Genomic DNA, 21,148 nt, shown 5'->3' on the forward strand with positions numbered 1-21,148 from the left:
GACAGCACTAGCATAGCCGTAGCCTTACAAAGATGGCTGCACACACACCCAACGCCTTGTTTCCCCAACTTTATTCAGTGGCACGTTCACAGCGGGGATGGGGGTAGACACAAGGTGGGGCCTGATCTGTCCTGGAGCCCTGGGGGCACCACACACCATGCACTATGGATGGGAAGGGGGACAGGGAAGCTTGGTGGCCCCAGCAGTAGCCTGTATGCCAGGGAGGAGGCGCGGCGAATGCCTGGGTCCCCCAGCCCAGGCCCACAATGGGAAGGGCTAATACTGGGCTGAGACTGAGGGGTGGGGGTGGGGTTGGGCACAAAGTGTCTGCTCCAGAGAGGCCAAGAGGCCAAGCGCTTACCCAGGGCACAAGCCTACAGGGCAGCTGGGGGACACTCTGGGCGCAGGACTGTGCCACTCTCCCTTTTCCCCTCTGGTGAGGGAGAGGATGATTCTGGGCTGGGCCAAGCAGCTACCCTGTCCTGCCCCATCCCGTCCTCGGCCAATCAGAACGGCTTCGACGTCTGCTTGAAGATGAAGCCTCGATATGCGAGTGTCTTCATGATGTTGGCGATGTTCTTGCAGTCATCTGTAGGGAGGAACAGAAAGCATTTAAGTGGGCCCTACATCCTTCCTCTCCATGCCCACAGGTGCATGCGCAGGGTGGGAATGAGAAGCAGGGTTAAATTCAAGAGCCATGGGCTCTAGAGAGGGGGGTCCCTGGCCTTGGTGGCAGCGTCTCTGGCTTCAGGTTAGACTGGATGACACTGGGCCAGCAGGAAGCCTGGTCTTGAGGCTTTTCAGCCCCATAATTCATGCTGGAAATTGGCCGGCATGTCCTGTCCCGGCCCCGGCGGTGATGTATGGGCGCCGTCGCAGTAAGAAAAAGGCAGAGTAAATGTGTAATTTCTCCCTTGACGGCCCCCGGCCGCTGGGCGATCCTTCTTGTTGCCGCCGCGTGGGGACGGCCCGTCCGCCACACTCCGTCTTCCCGCCACCCGCCTTGATGTCTCCATTTCATTACTGTGTGGCCATTCATCACGCCCATGGCCAGGGTGACTTTGCCGGCACTTGCATATGTGGGAGACGTGTCCCAGGCCATAATCACTGGTGACAAGACACAAGGCTCAGCACTCCTGGGCCAGGGCCCTGGGAGTCACACCTGCTCTGGATACCTGTCTCTGTGTGGTCTTGGATAGGCTAGGGAGAGCCCAGATTTATGGCATCTTTCAGTCCTGGCCATCTGCTAGACACATGTATGTCAGCCCATTGCCTCGCCTGTCCTAGTAGGATCAAAGCCGGGTGCTGGTCACTTTCTTGGGCCCTGCCTCTGCCCACACCCCAGATTAAATGTCTGCTTGTGCCAGACCCTATCACAATTTCTCCACTATGGGTCTCTTGTGTAATACTTGATGCTCTGGACACCCTGGAGGTCATATGCAGGAATGCTGGGCCTTGGGATCATGGACATAGGCCAGGACTTACTCCACGACCACCAGCAGGAGGGGCAGCTGCCCAGAGCAGTCACCAGCTGCTATGCTCTCACCTGCCTCTCCTCTCACTCCTTTCCTATCTCCCATGCTCCTGGGCCATGACCAGGGCCTCAGCCGCCACCAGCCCTCAGGGGATCGATGCTGTGATTGCAGAAATATTGTACATCGATGTCATCATCAAGTATGGGGGGGTGGTAAGGTCAAGGTAGGGTCAGAAAGCCTCTGCATTTGTCAAGGACTGTCCCCTTCCACTGGTCTCCAGACTGTTCCTTGCTGGAACCTCAACCTAGGAAAGGCAACCCTCTGTCTTAGAGCTAGGAAAAGGCTGTGGGTTGGAGAAGAGTGTCTGGTCAGCCCAGGGCCTGTCACTGGCCAGTCACCAGTTCAGCAGATCCTGCTTGGGGCAGGCAAATCACAGTCCTGTCTTGCAGAGGTCAACATGCATGTACCTGTGGTAGATACAGGTGTAGAGATGTGATACCTTGTTCCCCAGGGGCTCAGGCAGCCATGAGGGCTGGTCTAAGGCAGAATGGTGGGAAGACAGATGGGTGGGTAGTGGCGGCCATGGCAACTCCAGACGTGACCCATCCCCGTGGTTTATGGGCCGGACACGCACTCGGCTCAGCTGAGGCCCTGTCATTTGTCTCCCTTAGTGTGTATGCCTGGGCTGTTGGGTGTACAGGGTGGAGGAGGGAGGGAGCTGTGACAGGAGGAGCAGGCAGTTGACAGGGGAATAAGACAAGAAGGGGCGTGGGAGGAGGAGGGGTTACGATGGGGTCTAGGGTCTGTGATGGCACTGTTGGAGGGGTTGATAGGGTGATTTTCTTCCCAAATAAGCCTTGCTGTCGGGCACCTCCAATCCTTCCTGTCTCTTGCACTCTGGGGACTGTGGCTGCTGTGCATATTAAGAATAAGTCCCCTCGTTATCTGCAATTACCCAGCGGCCACACACCTCATTTCTTCCAGCAGAAAAGAAAATTAGTTTTCTATTGACTTCATCTAGCTCCTCCCTCATCACTGGACAAATCGCTCAATCTACCTCCCTTGGCCCAAGTGACTGTCCCGGCCCAGACCCCCAGGCCACCAGTCATCCAGTGGGCAAGCACTGATCTCCTACCTGTGTTGGAAAGGGTCGCATGCCTCAGTCTCTGCCCTTGACCTGTCCCATGCTGCACAATGGATGACTTCACCCAAATCCTAGGCTTAGGCTGCCCTGAAGGTAACCCTCACCAGCCTCACTTCCCCCTGAGCTCCACACCATAAATTCCAATGTCTTTTGAACATTTCTTTCTAAATAAAGGCACAAAATGCTCCCATAATGAACATGTTTTCTCCCAAGCTTCTGTTTGCCTTGTGTTCTCCACACCAGAGAAGGGCATCATAATTCATTCAAATACCCAAAGAAACCTGAGGCAGGCTTCACACTCTGCCCTCTCCATGCTCCCCAAATCTAGTCAAGTAAGAACCTCTGAAGATGTGATCCCCTTATTCTCTAATCACCTAATTCCCATGAGCAGCAGCCACCCCTGAGTCCAGACCTCATCGCCTTTCACTTGGATTACTACTACAGCCTGTTCTGTCTCCTCCCTGTAATTCATCCCATTGTAGCCAAAGCAATCTTTCTTCCACAAATCTGGCCAGGTCCTTCCTTCTTTAAATCCCTTTGGTGGCTCTCCCTGCCCTCTGTTCAAATGTGACTGTTCTTTAATGTGACTCAAAGCTTCAGCAAAACCTGATCCCTGTTATACCTCTGTCACCCTTGACTCCTAATCCCTGTACTCCAATCTCAAGGAACCACTTACTATTTGCTGAAAATGACAAAGTGCACTGTGGAATTAGACAAAGCTGTTCCAGCTTTAATTTCTCCCACCAGTTGCATGACATGTGGCAAGGGCTTCATTCATTTCTCTAAACTCCAATGGCCTTAGCATCACTGTGAGCAAGGAACAGGTGCTCCATCCTGCATTTTTGTATAAGCCACTGTTTACACTCAGCCTTGTCTCTTCCTGGAGGATGCTAGCTTTCTGGATGACCCAGTATGAGAAAGTGTACGCTGTACAATCCGTGGCATAGATGGAAAACTGGGTTGGTACATTGATGAAATCAATTGTCACATGCCACGGGCTGACTGACTACTTATTCTGTTTACAGGGGATTCTGGATTCTAATGTGTTGCAACTTGTTCACTATGATATAGGCCCAGAAAGAGGAAGGAGCTTGCACCAATTCACTTCTCAAATTAGTGGAATGGCAGTTACAGGATTCAGCCCAGGGCTCTTCTTTCCTAGGAGTGTAATAAGAGTCAATGCAAACTACTTGTCGGTTAAAAAAATAGAAGTCAACTGGCACAATTGGAAGATAACATGGCAGAAGACGTACCAGACACAGATCTGGGGCTTTTAATAGGCTAAAAGTGCAGAGAGAAACAGCAGCAGTGCCAGCCTAGTGACAGCATCACCTCTTGGAGTCCTTCCTCTGCTTGAAGCTCCTGGGCCATGTGGACAGCCTTGTGCCTTCTAGCACCTCTCACTTAGCTAAGGAGGCCCACCTGATGCTGCTGTGGCATGGGATGGTGGGGGCACAGCCTTGTGCCCACAATGGAGACTATAATAGAGTAGGCCTTCTTTGCATCTTCACATTCTAGAAGACTAGCCTGTTTATGTCCCTGCAGGGTCATCAGTTTGAGATACGATGACTTTTTCTTTCTGGGGATGCATGCACACTCACACTGGGGAATGAACTCAGGTGCTTTACTATTGAGCTATATCCCCAATCTTTTTTTAGGTTTTGAAACAGGGTCTTGTTAAGTTGCCCAGGCTGGCCTTAAACTTGTGATCCTCCTGTCTCAGATTCCTGACTTCCTGGGATTACAGGTGTGTGCTATATCACACCCAGCTAAGACATAAAATATTCTTAATGTTAGAAGTATTCTTATATTGCCAAGACCATTTATCACTGCACAAATCCCTCAGAGAGGAGATGAAGAGGGCTAGAATCTAACAAGGGATAAGCTTTTTGGCTAGGCCCCAAGAATAGTCAAATACCTGCTTGGCAAAGGAGCTGATATAGTGGAAGGGTGGCTCAGACCACTTAGAACACCTAGTGGGAGTTCACATAGAGCTAACAACCTGAGGCTGGCATGCTCTAGTTGGCTGCACTTGCCTGGGAACTGAAGAGCACAAGAAGCAGCCTGGGCCAGGAAGACCCTCAGGAGGAAAGGGGTTTGAGAAACTCTTGGGGAGCCATCCATTCACATACTGAATTCATTCAGCAAACATGCACTGACATGTGTACCCAGCACAGGTGGGCTGTGTGGTCTGAGGGATGTGCAAGATTCTGCAGCTCTCTGTCCTCCTGAAGCTCAGAGACAGGCTTTCAGGTGTTGCAAGAAAAGGAGAAAAGTCATCTTGAAAAACTAGATGACATAGAAAAGTCATTTAGTTCTCCTTGATCCTCAGAAATGGATTCCTGGAAGAACAAAGCTAAGAAGAGGTCTTAGGGGATGTGGGAGGAGCTACCTGGGCAAGTTGGGGTTAATGTGAGAAAGGTATTCTCAGCATAATGCACAGTACAGGCACATTTCTGGAGGTGAAATATCAGGTGTCCAAAAAATTAGGTTTAGAAAGTGGGTGGGTGGGTGAGAGTAACAGTGTTGTTGTAGCAGCAGCAAGAAAGTGACAAGATATGAAGCTGGTGAAATCAGCAGCAACTGACTAGAGTAGAAACCCTGAGGAACCCAAATGCTAAGCTAAGGAACGCAAGGTTTTAATGTTCTGGCAAGACTGCAGAGACATTTTAAGGAGGGGAATGACAGGACCAGATCTGTGTTTCAGGATGTGAAGATGGGATTGGAGAGGCTAATCCTGAAGGCAGAGAGATCACTTGGCAGACTATACTTTGGCCCAGGCCAGAAAGGTTGACTCAGAATGAGGCCAGTGGCAGTGGAGATGGAGGTGGAGATATACTTACAGAGTGGAGTGTGGATGGAGGCAAAAGAGTTTTTGGGAAAGAGAAATAAGTAAGCCTTAATGAGGGGATTTGGTGAGCTGGGAGAGGAATGAGTTCAAGATTTTAGTGCTACTCGATGAGATAAGGAATTCCAGATTAGGTGCAAGTTTGGGGTAGTGATGAACTTAGCTTTGGATGAATGAAGTAATATTCGTATGCGACATCTGAGTTTATCAGGGATTTCTTTATGACTTAGAATGTTACTTCAGAACGCCTTCTCTCTCCCAGTGTTCTAAGAAAAAAATCCTATATTTTCTTCTAACAGTTTCATCTATATTTTATATTTAACTTTTGAAATCTGTCTAGAATTTATTTTAATGTGTAGTAAGATAGAAGCTCTTATTATTTTTCTGATGGATAAGCTGATTGTCCTATCCCCACTGACTAAACTGTCCATACTTTCTGCAGCCTTTTGAAATCACATATACAATTCTCATACATGGGTCTGTTAGAGCAGGAAATAGAATGAACATGAAATAATCAAAGGGGGAGACCAGAGGGCAGCCAGGTGGCTTGCTGCTGACGGTGGGTCTTAAGAGGCAGTGTGGCCTAAAGGAACATGCAGATACAACCTGAGGCTCTCCTGTCTCCAAGTCTTTGCCAGGAAATACATCTTATTAGTGATCTCCAAGAAGTGGTGAGGGATGGGGCCAGAGCCAAACAAGAACAGCAAAGATGGGACCAAGGTGGGAAAGAACGGGGGTGGGAAACATGCGAGGACCCGGAGCCAGGCATGGTAAGGATGAGATAGCAAGAACCCTGGGTGTGTCAGTGTTCTAGGACTTCATCTGCCTGCCTGTCTGCACATTCTGGAAGCAACAATACCCTCAGAGCAAAATGCTGTGGATCTACCCTGGGCAGATTTGATTAAATGCTGTCCTGATCTCACTTGGGACACACACTAAAAAATTGCTAAAACTGAAATTCGAATTTAACCAGTATCCTATATTTTTATTCACTAAATCTGGCAACTCTTTGATGGGGACTGGGATACCAAGCTCCAGCTGGCTGGGATTCAGGGTTTATCCTCAAATGTTAGTTTGAAAGGAAGATGGGGGCCAAGGCAATGAATTTAGAACTGTAACAGCAGAGAGCCCCCCCCCCATTCTATCCTGATTCGATGACTTTGAACACAAACTCCACTTATTAGTAACTGTGAACTTGAGCAAGTTTCTAATCTTCAACTTTTCTGTGTTTTGGTTTTTACACTATAATGGGAATAACAGTGACAATTAGAGCATCTATGTCCCCCCCAAATCAAAAGATGATTTTTATTTGTAAAGTGCTTAAAAATAGTGTCTTAGTTATTGTCAATGTTGTTACGCTAATAACATCCAATAATATTATTATGCCAACAACAATATCCTGATATCCCCCATCACCCTGTCGTTTGTTCCAGACTTGGCCCACACAGATCCCTGGGACCCCATTCACAGCCACCTTCACCCTCTGGATACATTTTCCAGACATAAACTCCCTCTTCCAACAGACACAGTTCCCATAGTTTCCTATCCCTCCTGGGGCCAGGGTCCTCACAGTCTTGACTCTGAACTGACCCCCTCTTTCCATCCTTCCCCTCAGCGCCCTCCCCCCCTCCGCCCCACCCGAGGTGCCTGGAGGTGCCACAGGGCTGATGGTGAAGGATGACGGTGGTTCCACAATAAGGGGAAAAGGCAATTTCATCTTGATTAGCAGGCGATTTCTCTCTCCGTAATAAGAGCGCTCCAAATAATTAGCGTGTTTTACGTAATAATGAAATTACAGAAATGCAGTCCACTTATTCAAACAACTCACCATTACCATATTTTTAAATATTAGACTTAATTAGAGTTTATCACTTCAGAGAAGTATGCGGACCGAAGATGTTTTTTAAAAAAAATCCTCATAAAGTGTTTATTAAGCGCTGGTAAAGCTGGGATAATGATGTGTTTGGAAATTAAGGCAATCAAACACTTACCGCTGCTCCTGGAGGCCGGGCATGGAAATGAGGCCATTACACGCCCATTACCCGCCAGCTCACAGCCACTTGGGGGGCGGGGGGAGGATGTGCCTGGCCGAGAGGGCATAGTGCCCGGAAATGCCTATGCCAATATCCCCCCCAGAGCTGCCTGACCAGTAAGCACAACAGCAAAACCCTTAAGTCACTTATACCACATTTGGCTACCAGGAACCCAACTCAGACTTGGCCAGGCAAGTGACTGGATTGGTCCCAAGTGCCAAAACAGATACCCAAGATCAATCCTGATCCAGACTCCCAGGGCTGGCAGGATTGGAGTTGATGTCAACTCCAATCAAACCCCAATGCAGAATGGGGACAGAGACAGGTCAGGCAGCCTGGTAGGTCAGTGTGAGGAGTTGGAGGGTGAATCCTACCTGCTAGCTCAGGTGGAGGAAGCTACAGACACAAACCAGGTGACCACTGCTAAGTTTGTGCCACATAAGAAGGGGTCATAAAAGTGGTGGGAAGAAGCTGAGGAATGAACTGGGAGCCAAAGAGGCAGAAGAGCCAGGACCTAGGCTTGGGAAAAGGCCTAGGACAAAACCTGGATCAGGAAAAGCAGGCAGGAAGAGTAGCAGGGAGATGTCTGGTGGCTCTAGGCCCCATTTATCCCGGTGAATAACTAATTTCAGAATTTATAGTGCTGGGTTTTTGTTCTGTGGCCATTTATATCTACGAGGGGAGGAAATGAAGAGGCAGCGCGGACGCCACATCTTTCTGTGTTATTGCTTGTCTGCCATTTGCAAATCATTATTAATTGTGGGCCCTAGTGGCAGGCTGGGTGGGGGCCGGGCTGGGTACATCCACATAGCTCTTCATCAAGGACCCCAGCCGCTGCCCCAGAGAGCCAATTACCCCGCCCTGATTGGGATCAGATAAAGAGGGAATTTTTACAAATTAAGGAATAAATAGAATTTCCACACAGGGCACGGGCAGGACCTGAGAGGCTATAATGAAAAACCATCCGTCACCATCAATGTGGCCTGGGTACGCAGCCCCGGCACTCCTTCTCTTGTGGGCCCGCCCTAATGCTCAGGGGCCTAGGCTAAGGGTCTAAGGACACCCCAACCCTCCCAAGACCTGGAAGTGAACAAGGAGTCCCACCGGGGTATGTACGCCCTTTGGGCTTTAGAGGCCTAGACACCAGCTCAGGCACTGGCCTGCATGCTGCTCCCCCTCGCCCTGCCTGCTTCCCCTAGGGTGTCTGGGAAGGAAGAGAGAGGCAGCTCTAAGAAGGATCAGAGTTGGGGACCACGGGGCAAAGACCACATCCATGTCCCACAGTCATGGCAGCCCTGGGGCAGAGCCCCAGCCCCCTGGACCACTCACTCTGGGCTCCCATTAGCGCTCCTCCCCTTGGATCATTAAATATGTATATCTTATTACACGCCTTGTTAGAGTATCGAGCTCTATTGACTGATGATAAATCCTGAGCCTCGTCGTGGCCATAAATTTATCTGGAGATGATGAAGACTCAATAATCTAGTCAGGCAGATAATATCATCGGGCCTTAAAAAAGATCATTACATTATATGTCAGAATTAAAAGTGAAATACGCCGTAGTAACAGGGCGGCTGCTCTGGCCATTACAACAGATACCCATCTCCCCCATCCCATTCCCAGCCAGCCCCATCCAGGTGGAGGGGTCAGGAGGCCCCACCTGCCTCCTAGCTCTGGGACGCCACAGCCAGGAGTACTGGAGGAGAGCCAGATATCCCACGGCCAAGTGAGGGGACCTAGCTGAGAGGTAAGGGAAAGAAGTGGCTATTGAGAATAGCTGAACAGATCTGCCACACCTGGCAGTCACATCTGTCCCAACCAAGCTTCTACTTGACCTTATCCCCAAGGTTGTCCCATGGATCAGTCTTATCTAGTCTTCAGTGGTTCCAATAGAAGGTATCAGGGCCTCACCCACTTCCAGAATGGCCTGAACACCCAGAACACGGACTCTATCCACAATGAGGACACTGAGAGACAGAGCAGTTGGTCTGCTAGCCCGTCCTGCTCTAAGAGCCAGGGACCAGACCCTGTGCCAACAGCCTGCTGGAGGCTTTCTTATGAGCATGTGCTCTCAGGCCAGCCCTGGCTCTTCCTTCCTAAGGGCCCTCTGCCCAGCTTCCATGTCCCCAACCTCTGAGAAACTGTGTTGCCAGTCTCTTTTTTCTTTGATCTCACCATTATCACTCCTCCCTTGTCTTTTTCTGCCCATTTCTATTATAGCACCCTCAACTACTTAAACATCCTGTTCTTCCCTGGATACACGAAGTTCAAATAGCCCGACTCTAACAATTACTAATTTTTCTTTTGCTCATGGGAACCTTGAAGCCATTTACACTTCTATTCTTCCCCACACATCATCCTTCCTGTCTTCACTTTTTCCTGCATCCACTTCTGACTGATGACACACTGTGCTGGCAGAGCCCGCCACTCCCTCATGTGGCCTGGGTTATTCCCCCAAGGTCAGAGCCATTTCTGGTGCTCCCACAGCCCCCCTTGCCAGTCACTGGGTCAGGGGGGTGGGTAAGTGTTCTGGCTACCTGGGCATGACAGTAAGTTTGCTGGAAGCACTTCAAGGAGTTGTCTTTCCTCTTGTGAAAAGAAGCACAAGGAGAAAATAGAATAAGAAACGAAAAAAGCAGCCTCTTAACCGGGTACACACTGATGACCTTAATTACAGAGGGTTCTACTTAGTGAGGAAGAAGGAAAAAGGGATATTGAATATGAATCAAGTAGTTTCTGTCCAAGTAATAAAACAGGCACCTCCCTTCAGAACCCGGCCTCCTCTACATTGTGCTGGATGTTTCCATACCTGCTCTGACTGTCGGGGACTGCAGAAGCCATCTTCCAACCTGGGAGGAGAGTTAGCCTGTGAAGAATATGCTGAAGATAAGAGAGCAGAGAAATGGAGAAATTTGGGTATGTTGCCGAGGTGCTGAGTTAGTCAGCCCTAGATCATCTTAACTCCAAATTTCTTCTGTGAAATAATAAAACCCTTTACTATTTAAGTTATTTTAAACTGGATAACCTATGACCTGTCCTTTTCTTGCAGCTGAAAGTACACTAACTGATTGATAGAGCATGTAAAGGCAGAAAGGAGAATGATACAGGAATGGAATCTGTTCTACACAATGTAGAATTGACCAAATGGAGGAGGCAGGGCAAAGGGAAAAGAGGACACTACTACTTAAGGCTGGACAGTTGGTGACCTTATGCTCCCTTGAAACATTTGACCACATTGTTTCTTGCTGTATCTCAGGACACAGGCAGTGTTACTAAGAAGACTAAAAGGAGTCATGGAACCCATGTAAAAATAAAAACTGTGATGCAAGAAAACAAAAGAGTTTTATATCTTGGCTTGCAATGTTAGTTAACTAAAAGACCCATGGCTCCACATAATCATCAGATTCAGGCTTCCTCCTTCTTTCTGCCCTAACATTCTCAGCATGTCTACCACACTGCCTCTGCTGCCAGCGTCCAAAATAGCTGCTAGAGCTCCAACTATCACATCTATGTACCAAGAAAAAGAAAGGAGGAGGATAGGAAAGGCAAGACCAGTGACTCCTCTGCTGAATTGTTTCCCTTTAAGTATTGTTCCCAGAGGTCCCACATTCCACATTTACTCTTTTCTTACTGGCATATACTAAAGACATGGCCACACCTAGTTAAATGACAAACTAAAAAAAAAGCAATCTTTTAACCAGGTACACACTGATGCCCCTAATTACTGAGAATTCTATTTAGTGAGGAAGAGGGGAAATGAGCATTGAGTTATGTACCAAGCAGTTTCTGTCCTGGCAACATAATGGATTCCCATGGGCCATCATTTCAAACTTTTCCTTGCCAGTATCTCAGCTTTCTTATTCACTTTTCCTTCAGTCACCCTTGCCTGGAAAAACCAAACTCTGTCTTTTCTAGGCCTACATCAGGGCAAAAGTGGTTAGAGAAAGTCCCACCCTACACATCCGCGCATCACCCTCTGCTGGGTGTACCGCTGCCAAGAAAGCCCTAGAGGTCCTGAGGTGTGTGTTCTCCTTTCATCCCTTGGGACAAGTTGAAGTTCCTTTCCACAGAGCTCAAGTCTACACTCCAGTCAGCACTGCAGCCCCTCGCCCATAGCCAGTCAGCCTTGTCTCCTGCTACACAGGGGCCACACAAGCCACTGCCTGCATCTGCACCAGTCCTCTCCTTGCACCTTGTCACAAGAGGGGACCAACCCTGCTGTCACTTCCAAAGCTGGTACATCCACTTCACCTGGGCTCTGAAGTCCAGCCTAGCACCCAGGCTTTCCAGGACTTGGCACTGTTTAGTACTTTCTCTCTAATGCAGCCTCTGCTCTCATCTGCCTTGATCTGTCACTCAAGCAGCTGAATATATGAACTCTCCTGACTGGGAGCTGGGAAGTCTCCTTTAACTCCATCTGGGCTAGTCACCCAGCCTCTCCTCCCTCTTGGTGTCAAATCTCGGAGCCATCACACTCCAGGTCCCACCCCCCACTCTCCCGGTAATCTTGGCTTTACCAAAGCCACCTTCTCTCATGAGCCTTACTGCTCCCCCGGGCTGGTGCTCTTCAGCTCTGACACGGGGACTGCTCCCTCCTTGAAGCTCACACTCCCTTGGCTTCAGAGACAACAACCTCCCTTTCCATCCCAATCCTCCAGGTTCCTGTGAACACTCCTCCCTTTCAGGTCATTCCCCAGGTGTGGTGATGTTCAGAGGACACAGGCCCTCACCCCTTTTCCATCTCTACTCTCCCTGGATAATAACCTCATCCATCCTGAGGCTTTAGTGACCATAAAATTTCTAATAATTTCGAAACCTAGATTCCCATTACATCATCATGGCGCAGGCCACATCCTCTCTCATCCAAGTGACAACAGTGCTACTGCCACTCTCTCCAAAATGGTGTCCTTTAAACTATGAATCTAGTCATTTAACTCCCTGTCTTAAAACTCTTATATGATCCTAGAGCGGAAAAGGGACATTAATGGAAACCATGGTAAAATTTAAACAAGGCCTTCAGTGTCATCAATAACATAGAGCCAGTGTTATCTCCTGGTGCTGACAGTTGCACTTTGATGATGCAAGATGTTAACTTCAGGGAAGGTGATGTTAGGGGTATACAGACACTTCTCTGCAAAGAGCTTAAGAATTAAGAATGGAAACAACCACCACCTTCCATGGCTCCTTACTGCTCCCAGGACAGCACCCAAGATCCCTGATGAGGTCCGGGGACCTGGCCCTGTTGACGGCTCGGGCTTCATCTTTTCCACTCTCCTGTCCTACAGCCAAGTTCAGGCTCCTCTGCCTCTTGACTTTCACATGCTCTTCCTTCTGCCTGGGACACTCCCCCACTGTACCCCTGGCGCTACTCTTGACCCTGTTTTTTTTTACCTTGGCCTCTGTTCCCTGTGTTCCCTGAGAACCCAGAGAGCCCCCCGTCATCACTACTCTGTCACCTCCTGCTAGACCACAGTCCCCCTGAGAGGTTATCTATACAAAGGCTCTCGGGAAGTATGTAGAGTCAAGGAAAGGAAGGCTTGCAGGAAGAGACAGAGGACAGAGAGGCAAGATCGCAAGTGCATCACCTCCAGCCCTGTCATTTGTTGCTCGCAGCTGCCACACACCCAGGCTCTGAAAATCAAACCCAGTCCTTGTCTCTAGCATAAGTGCCCAAGGCTTCGTCTGTTTCCCCTCCATTCTCTCCTAGCATCTCACTGTGCCAGGAGACTGCCTGACCTAAGCTCTCGGTGGTCTGCTCAGCCTGTTCTGCAAACGGAGGTAGCAGGAGTGGGAGTGGAGGTGCTGGCCAGTCCTAGCCAATGATGCCCTGGAGAAGGACCTTAGGGATGCTGGGAAGGGGGGTGGCTGCCCTTCCTAAGCCCAGTCCCACCTGGTAAATATTTCATCCTCAAGCTGCTCAGCTAATCCCTATTAATTTCAATACCGCCGCCTTGCCTGGCTCAGCTCCCAATGCATTATTTATCCCCTTTGTTTGTTTGTCGCTAACAGGTGGGCCCCAGCGGAGGCGCTGACTGGGGACAAGCCCACTCCATCACAGTGTGGCTGTGAATTAATCATGAGGACTAATGGGAACCACCTCAGCTCCAGGCACTTCCCTAGCTCCCTCCCCCTGCCCTGGCACCCAGGGGTGGGCCAGGGCCATCTCAACTCAATTTAACTCAATTCAAAACAGCACATTTTATTTATTATCTGCCTACACTTGTCAGACACTATGCTACGCTTCAGGGATACAAGGTGAACAAAGCAGACAGAAGTTCTGGCCCTCAGGGAACTTACAATCTAGTGGGGAGAGAGGCATTAGACAACTTTCAAGAAAGTAATTTCTTAATTACAACTGATTAAGTGCTGTAAAGGGTGAGTGCGGGGTGCTGTGAAATGGAGGTGGGGTAGGGTGGCTGGCCAAGGCTAGGAGTCAAGGAAGGCTTCCTGAGGAAGCAAACTCTGAAACTGAGCTCTAACCATGAGCAGGAGTTAAGCAGGTCCAGGGTGGGAATATGAGCCTGGAACCAGGGGAAATAAAGCCAGAGGAAAGGACCTGAGGCAGGGGCAGGACCTAGGAGAGATTAGGGCAGAGCCTGTGGCCCAGGAAGCAGGAGTAGAGTGGCTTGAGAAGGAGCAGGAAAGGTGAGCAGAGATGGAGGTTGTGACTCTCAGGCCAGGTGGACAGGGACTGCCCCTAAGACAGCCAGGCTCAGCCTGGGGGTTCTTCTGCCTCAATGACCAGTCTTTGACCTTGTGGGTTACCATGGAGCCATCCTCAGCACAGATGGCCACTCCTGACACTGAAATAAACACACATGCACACTTGACTTGAGCAACTTCTGATTTCTTGACCCTGTGTTGTGGCCTTCTAAGGCTGTCCCTGGTGGTAGGCCCACCTCCTCCAAGGATTGCTAGGTTCCTACTTGCTCTTATGCATAGTCGGATGGTAATTAATCCCAACTGCCCATGTCAGGGAACTCAGGGGAACACCTGGGGTCAAGTGTGGGCTTCTCAGCACCCTGAAGGCTTAGGCATCACTAGGGGAAGACAGAGCTGGGAACCTCCTCACTTCACCTTCCAGGAAGGAACTTTCCTTGCCTCTGAGGCTGTCTGGTCTGGAAATTCACAAGACCTCAGCAGACGTCTTGTGAATGAATGAATGAACAAAGCGAAGGTCCCACCATTTCCCACAAAGATCTGTTCTCCAGATGCTTCCCTCAGAAGCCTTTTTGGAGATTTTAACAGATAAAGGAGCTAACAGGTACTCAGGGTTTTATAGAACTTACTTTAGTAAGCCTGGGAGTTAGAAGCCATAGTCAACCCCACCTTTAAAGAGTTTAAGAAAGAGGCCCAGATGCAGAGTGACTTACCCAGGAGCACTTGACTTTGAAGGGACAAGCCTCAACAGAATAAGGTTAGCCTGGCTCTGGCATGTGCCATATGTTCCCTTTGTGATCATTTCCCCAGAGTTCTTCCTCAGTGACTCCAGGAATCCAAGCTTTTGAGAACGACACTAAAAGGCCCATGGTTTATGAAGCAAGTGCAGCTCTGCCAGGGCAGAGGCCTCACTGTGCACATGCTCAGGGTTTGTAATTCTATTCAAAGTGGCCACTTTGAAAATCCATATGTCTCCGGGCTCCCCGTACATCATGGTGTCAAGTCCTGGAGCAGAGGCATCCATCAGCAGCTCCCAAACGCCATGGTCGGTATGCCCACACCACGGATCCCACCCGCGTGCTCATCCCTGGCTCCCACAGCTGTGGTAACACTGCCCTGCCTGCTGCAGGCTCACTCAAGCCCTGACCCTTGGGGCTGGCCAGCCTTCCCTGGCTGCCTTCGACTGGCCTGGCCGGCTCCCGGCCCCGCCCCACATGCCTCCTGTGCCTTCCTGGTCTCTGCCCCTCTCTTGGAGTTTGGCAGCCAGCATGGAGGCAGCCTCGATAACTTGCTAACGTGCTGCCCATGCTGTTCTTAAAAATTTATGACTGTGCAACATGAAAAATCCGGCTGAGGAGCCATCATTAGTGGTGCTGCCTTCCTCCCCCACCAGAGCCGCCCTCGTAAATTGAGATTTATGGCTGCGGCAGGCGGGGTGGGGGGCGTGCGCGGGCGGTGAGGATGTCGTGGGGGAAAGAGGGAGACCAATGAGGCAGCTGTGGGGCCAGGGGCTCCCCCCTGCGGCAGCTCCCGTTCATCACAGGCCGCGGTGATGACACCTCAGGAGAGTGAAGTCTGGCCTGGGTTTCTGCGTAGCACGGATTCTGGATTTCACTTGGAGGTGGAACGGAGCGGGAGGGGCCCAAGCCAGTCACTGCCTTCTTTGGTGTGAAGGGTCAGAGTTTGAGGTCCCAGCTGCCAAGCAAGGTCTCTAAATAGGATTGCTTGGGGAGTGGGAAGGCTAGACTTAGGTGGTGGTAGGGAGCATCATCCTTGTCAGGGTCACCCTGAGTCTGTTTGTCTAACCAGAAGGACGGGGGTTGGGCTGGGAGTGTGAAACCCAACCCAATAATTGAGGGGAGGCATGGAGGATGATGCCTGGGAGCCTTCCTCCCATTCCTCAGTAAGAAGCGCCAGGGAGGGAGAGGATATTGGAAGCAGGAGTATAGGACTGGACCCAGTCACACAGCCTCCCTACATGGGCCAGGCTGGGGCTGAAGAGAAAAACAGGTGATCCCACTGCCTGTCCCACCACTGCAGGCCCTTCCTGTCACCTCCCCTCCGCCTCCTCCCGTGCTCACTTAGCCCTGTCAGCTAGGCCATTATGAAATTGGGGTTTCATTTACAGACTAATTAAACATTACAGCTTGTTCACAATTACAACGCGGGGATGAGGGAGTAACTAATTACGGAAGAAATGAGCTAACATTTATCTCTGCTCCCACCCTCCCTCTTCCCACTCCCCCCCACCCCCAATCTGGTCTCCTCTCACTCTGTGGTCAGTACCAGCTCTTTTCACCTATTTCCTAGAATAGGGGCTGGAAGGACTGGGTACTCCCTACCCCTCACCCAAGATCCCACTGCTATTCCCAACTATTCTGGGGGGCGGAGCCTAGCTCCCAGGGCCCTTTGACAGGGGATAAGCAGGGTTTGTGTGCAAGGCCCTGTGATGGTATGTGAGGCTATGACTTGTCTGTGTGTGTGTGGGGGGGAGGGGTCTGCTTTGGGGAACAACAATGCTGTAGGGCTATGTGGCTCTATGCATCTTTATCTTACCAGCAAGGTTTTGCTATGACTGCTGCAGGTGACTATTTGTGTGACAGGGCTTGAGCGTGAATGAACCACGCCCTCCCTGCCACCCCCAGGACAGGATAGAAAAGAACTAAGTAGCGGCTGGAGGAGGTGACAGTCAAAGCAGGCCTGGGACGTGGTCTTAGCAACTCAGAGCTCAAATTCCTGCTGGGCGGTCCATTCACTCTCTGCTTCAGAAGCGAGAGAGGCAGGGTTACTTTGCCCTGGGGTCCAGCTGACCTGGCCTGGGTCTCTGGCCAGATGATCTGGCCAGATGCCCCCTCTGGGGTCCAAGGAACCTCCTGGGGACTTGGAGTGCCCCCTGTGGGCAGAGTCCTGGGGTCTGACTGGCCTGCCACAGGGTTTAATAATAGTAACAGTGAGTGTGAGCGTTTCCATCCTTCCTGCCTTTGGGCAGAAGAAGAAAGGAAAGAGGAGGGAGAGGAGGGAGTAGAGGGAGCCAGCTGAAGGGAGGCTTTGAGGCCTCAGAACTCACATCAAACGGCCGGATCTGGGCCTAATTGTCTGACCCCTGCCCCCGCCTTCAATCAGCTCTGCAGCTCCCGCCCGCCCCTTGCCTAACTAGCAGCCATGTTCTCCTCATTAGGACAAGCTCCCCTTGCACACGTGTCCCCGGACATGTCCCCAGCACTCCCAGCTCCCAACCCTGCCTGGTGGGAAGAGTATGGTGGGGACCCAGTTTTGGAGGGAGCCCCAGGACAGCTATGCCCTCCACCAGCCATAGCTGGCTGCCTGAACTGCATTAGCTCCTCTCCTTGAGTTGCATGGCCCGGTGATACATGCTGTGACATATTCCTAGGCTGGTTCAGCTGCTGAATACATTCTGTCCTGTGTGTATCCTTCTTGCTACAGCCCAACTGTCTCAGACACAGGCCCCTGCAGTCAGGACTCTGTTGTTGTCCCCTTTCAGGTTGGCAGGAGGTCTGGGTGAAGGTCTGGGTCTATAGGCTGGGACCTGAAGGAACTTGTCTGCCTACTGTCTGGGATGGTTCACTTTAGTGGATCCAGGCATGGTGACATTTTGGGGTGGGTGGCACAGCAGTGAAGTGGAAAGTCCTGGTGGTGAAGTATTCAAACCCTAGACTAGGGGAGATCTGTGTTTGAATCCTGGCTCTCCCACTTCCTTGATACGTAACCTTCTTAAGCCTCAGTTTCCTCATAAGTAGAGATGCCAGTCATTATCACTGGGCTTAAAAACTTAGTGAGACAGATATGAAGCCTCTGTACCCCACCTGGCACTCAGCAAATGGTGTGGAATGACCCTGGGGATTCAAACACACCACCCAGATTCTCCTCTCCATAGGCCCTGAGTCCTATTTTGCTCAGTCAGGGCCTGGGCCCTGGTCAGTAGTATCCAGAATGGGAGGCTTTGTGAAGAAGGGTCCGAAACTCTGTAGCAGAGCAGTCCTGGCAACTCCCCTGCTAATACCAGGGCCAAAAGCACATCTGCTGGAGTCTAAACATGGGGGCAGGGATGTTACACAGCAGCCTCAAGTGGGGGGGGGGGGGCAGCGGCCCAGCCTAAGGAATGCCAGATGGCATTAGGTCAGATGAGACAGGTCAGCAGGGCTGGCCCATGAGGTATGGGTCGTCCCCTGAGTAGTGTAGGGGCTGCGTGGATACCAATGGAGAGAAGGCTGCTCTAGGGATTAATTCTCAGGGTACCAGGCCTGTTCAGGATTGGGGGAGGGGCTGGCTTGGTCTGGGCCCTGACATTGTCTCTCACCTTAAACCAGTGGTAATGACTTGCAAATATTGATGAAAACGCAAACTACAGAGATTGTGTTTTTCGGGGAGTGAAGGTGGGGAGAGGGGATAAGGAGGAAAATAAACTGAAATGAAGTCCAGTTATCTCCCATCTGTGGCTGCTCCTAATCCTCCTGCCCAAAGGAATCCAATGCAGCCCCTTATCTGCCCTGTCAATCACTCAATCACCGCCCAGTGCTCAGTGGGCACCACACACCCACACACATGCACACTCACTACACTGACTCTTGCTCCAACATTCCCGCCCACCCCCAGCCCATTACTCCTCTGAGTAGGAGCAGCCAGCACGCAGGTCCTGCCAGATGGATGCAATTTGCATAATATCAGCAGCCGAGGCTGCAAGATCACCAGGGGTCAGGGCGCTGACATCCCTGCACAGTCTATCTGCAAGTGCTAATTTGGCCAGCATTGATCTGTCTTTCTGATTTCTTTGTCATTTACGTCTGCGATGGTTTGACAGGAGATACACAGAGAGACAAGGGGAGGCCAGGCTGACCCGGGGCTAGGAAGGTAGGGAAACAAAGATTGTACTTCCCAAAGCACCACCCACATGGAACACATACATACAGACACAGACCAGAACCTTCCTCCATCCATCTGTCAACTCACCCCTCCATCTATCCTTTTATTCCATCTGTGGTTGCTACTGAAGACTAGAGCCCGATGTCTGGCAAGAACCCAGACATCCCAGGGGGTCAGTTCAGGGAAGAAGGAGCGAGTACCTCTCTCCCCAGGCAATATCCAGCGGAGACCCTGTGGACACCTGGATCATTACCCCTTCTCTTGGTCATCCATCCCCAGGCTTCTCACTTTCTCAGGGTCATACCAGAAAGAATGAGATGGGAGTAGGCAGTTTGGGGGAAGACACCCTAACTGCAGAGGTGTTGCCTTGTACCTTCCCATAAAGCAGCCAGACTGATTCCTCCTGTCCTAGCCCTGAAGGTGAAAAAGCTGGGGTGGTGGTGATGGTGGGGGGGCGGGCAGCTCTCTGGGACAGATGGAGAAAGGGACAATAGGGTCCTCATATCAACACTTCATCATCCTCAGGTCATCCAAATCTCAGACATTGGGCTCTTGCTGATTCAGAGTAGAAAGTCCCACATCATATCAGGCCAAAATGCTATCTACTGAACCGTCAGCTGGAGTCCCTCCATTATTCCCTGCCTTGGGAGGGGCTCACCCTAGGGACAGGGACACTGCCAGGCTAAGAGTCATGGGGCAAGAGGAGGGGAGAAAACTGCAACTCTCAGAAGCAAGAAGAACCCTCTGCAGTGAGGGGGACATGTTACTCTCAAGAGATGCAGAGGGGCTCAAATATTCCTAGGGGTGCGAGGCCCCCTCCCCTGGCCTGTCTTGGCACCACCTCCTTCCCCTGCCCATGGTGCAAGAGCAGGGTGATCAGAAGGAACTCCCTGCTGGGCCAGAGGGGGCTGGCGTTTGGTGTGTGCTAATCCAGGGCCTGAGGTCTTCAGAGGGACCTGGGAAACTTCAAGGAGGGGAAGGCAAAGAGCTGTACTGTAGACGAGCTCATTAGCTAGCACCCCCCACCCCCCCACCAGGAGGGGGGCGGGCGGCCCAGTGAGCGTGGCGGCAGAGGCGGCAGAGAAAAGGCTGTCACTGTCCTTTCTTCCTTTTGGTACAAGCGTCTCCCTGAGCCGACGATTCTCCCGCAGTGACACCTCTCACGGGCACTAATGAGATCCGTGTCACAGAGCTAATGCATTCTGACTGGACTCTGATAGACACCCCACTCCTTCAGGGGAGACCACAGGCCAGTACTGCCCCCCTGGGGGCCAAGTCCCCACCCTGCCACCTGTCAGTCCAGCTCTTTTGCTGGACGGTACTGGGCAGCAAGCTCCTGAGAGTCCATTGGGTCTCTGGCCATGAACTGCAGAGGGGCTAAGCTCCCAGGGCAGGACCACCTAGCTGGGCATCAGGAAGGTTCCAGTTATGCTTCCTGCCAGCTGAAACCAGCAGTCTGTGGGGCCTCCCTATCACAATAGCAGGTGAGATTTTACGATACTTCCTGTGAAGATTTCCCAAAAAAAAAGGAAAGGAAGGAGCCCAGACCCAGTCTCAAAAAGCCCAAATATGACGGGCCAGGTTATTGCCTCTGACAGATTATAATGGGCCAACAAGCCTATCTTCCGTACACTCATACTTAGGAAGGCCAGGCAAGAGGCCCCAAGAAAGTGGTCCTTAAAAGATGGGCAGGATTTTCCTGGGCCAAGAGGTAAAGAGTAAACTGCAATCTCAGAGGGAGAACTGTTAGGGCCAGAGGAGGACAGAGGCCAGTAGGTGCAGGGACCTGGCTTTCAGGGTAACTCCAGCAGGGCTGATGGAAGGCTATGCCTCCTTTTCTTTCTTCCTCAGCTGTTGCCACCAAAGTTTTGTCAAGACCCAAATATTTTGCATGGCACAAAGGTAAATAAAGGAAGTGAGCTTGTCATCTTCTGTATCATCTTATCGGCAGCAAAAAGCCCAACACCAAAAAGCTAGGTTAGCACAGTGGTAGGGACACAGTCTTTGCACTTGAGTGCACCTGCGTTTGAATCCTGGCTCCTTTCTAAATTTGTGTGACTTTAGAGAGTCTCTCAACTGAGCCTCAGTTTTCCTCTTCGATAGGATG

General features: G+C 50.9%; 1 protein-coding gene across 11 annotated transcripts in view; it reads right to left on the reverse strand.

Moving 5' to 3' along the window:
• Positions 1-56: 56 nt before the first annotated feature.
• Eri3 (ERI1 exoribonuclease family member 3) overlaps positions 57-21,148 on the reverse strand; it is a 133,080-nt gene continuing 111,988 nt past the window's right edge. For all 11 annotated transcript variants that reach the window (XM_026397710.2, XM_077791038.1, XM_077791036.1 and 8 more), the window contains one exon: positions 57-589. In XM_026397710.2, the coding sequence (XP_026253495.1) occupies positions 507-589 (83 nt within the window). In that variant the 3' untranslated portion in view covers positions 57-506. The remainder of the gene's footprint in view (positions 590-21,148) is intronic.

This window comes from Urocitellus parryii, chromosome 11 (assembly GCF_045843805.1).
Source record: "Urocitellus parryii isolate mUroPar1 chromosome 11, mUroPar1.hap1, whole genome shotgun sequence".
Classification (NCBI taxonomy): Eukaryota; Metazoa; Chordata; class Mammalia; order Rodentia; family Sciuridae; genus Urocitellus; species Urocitellus parryii.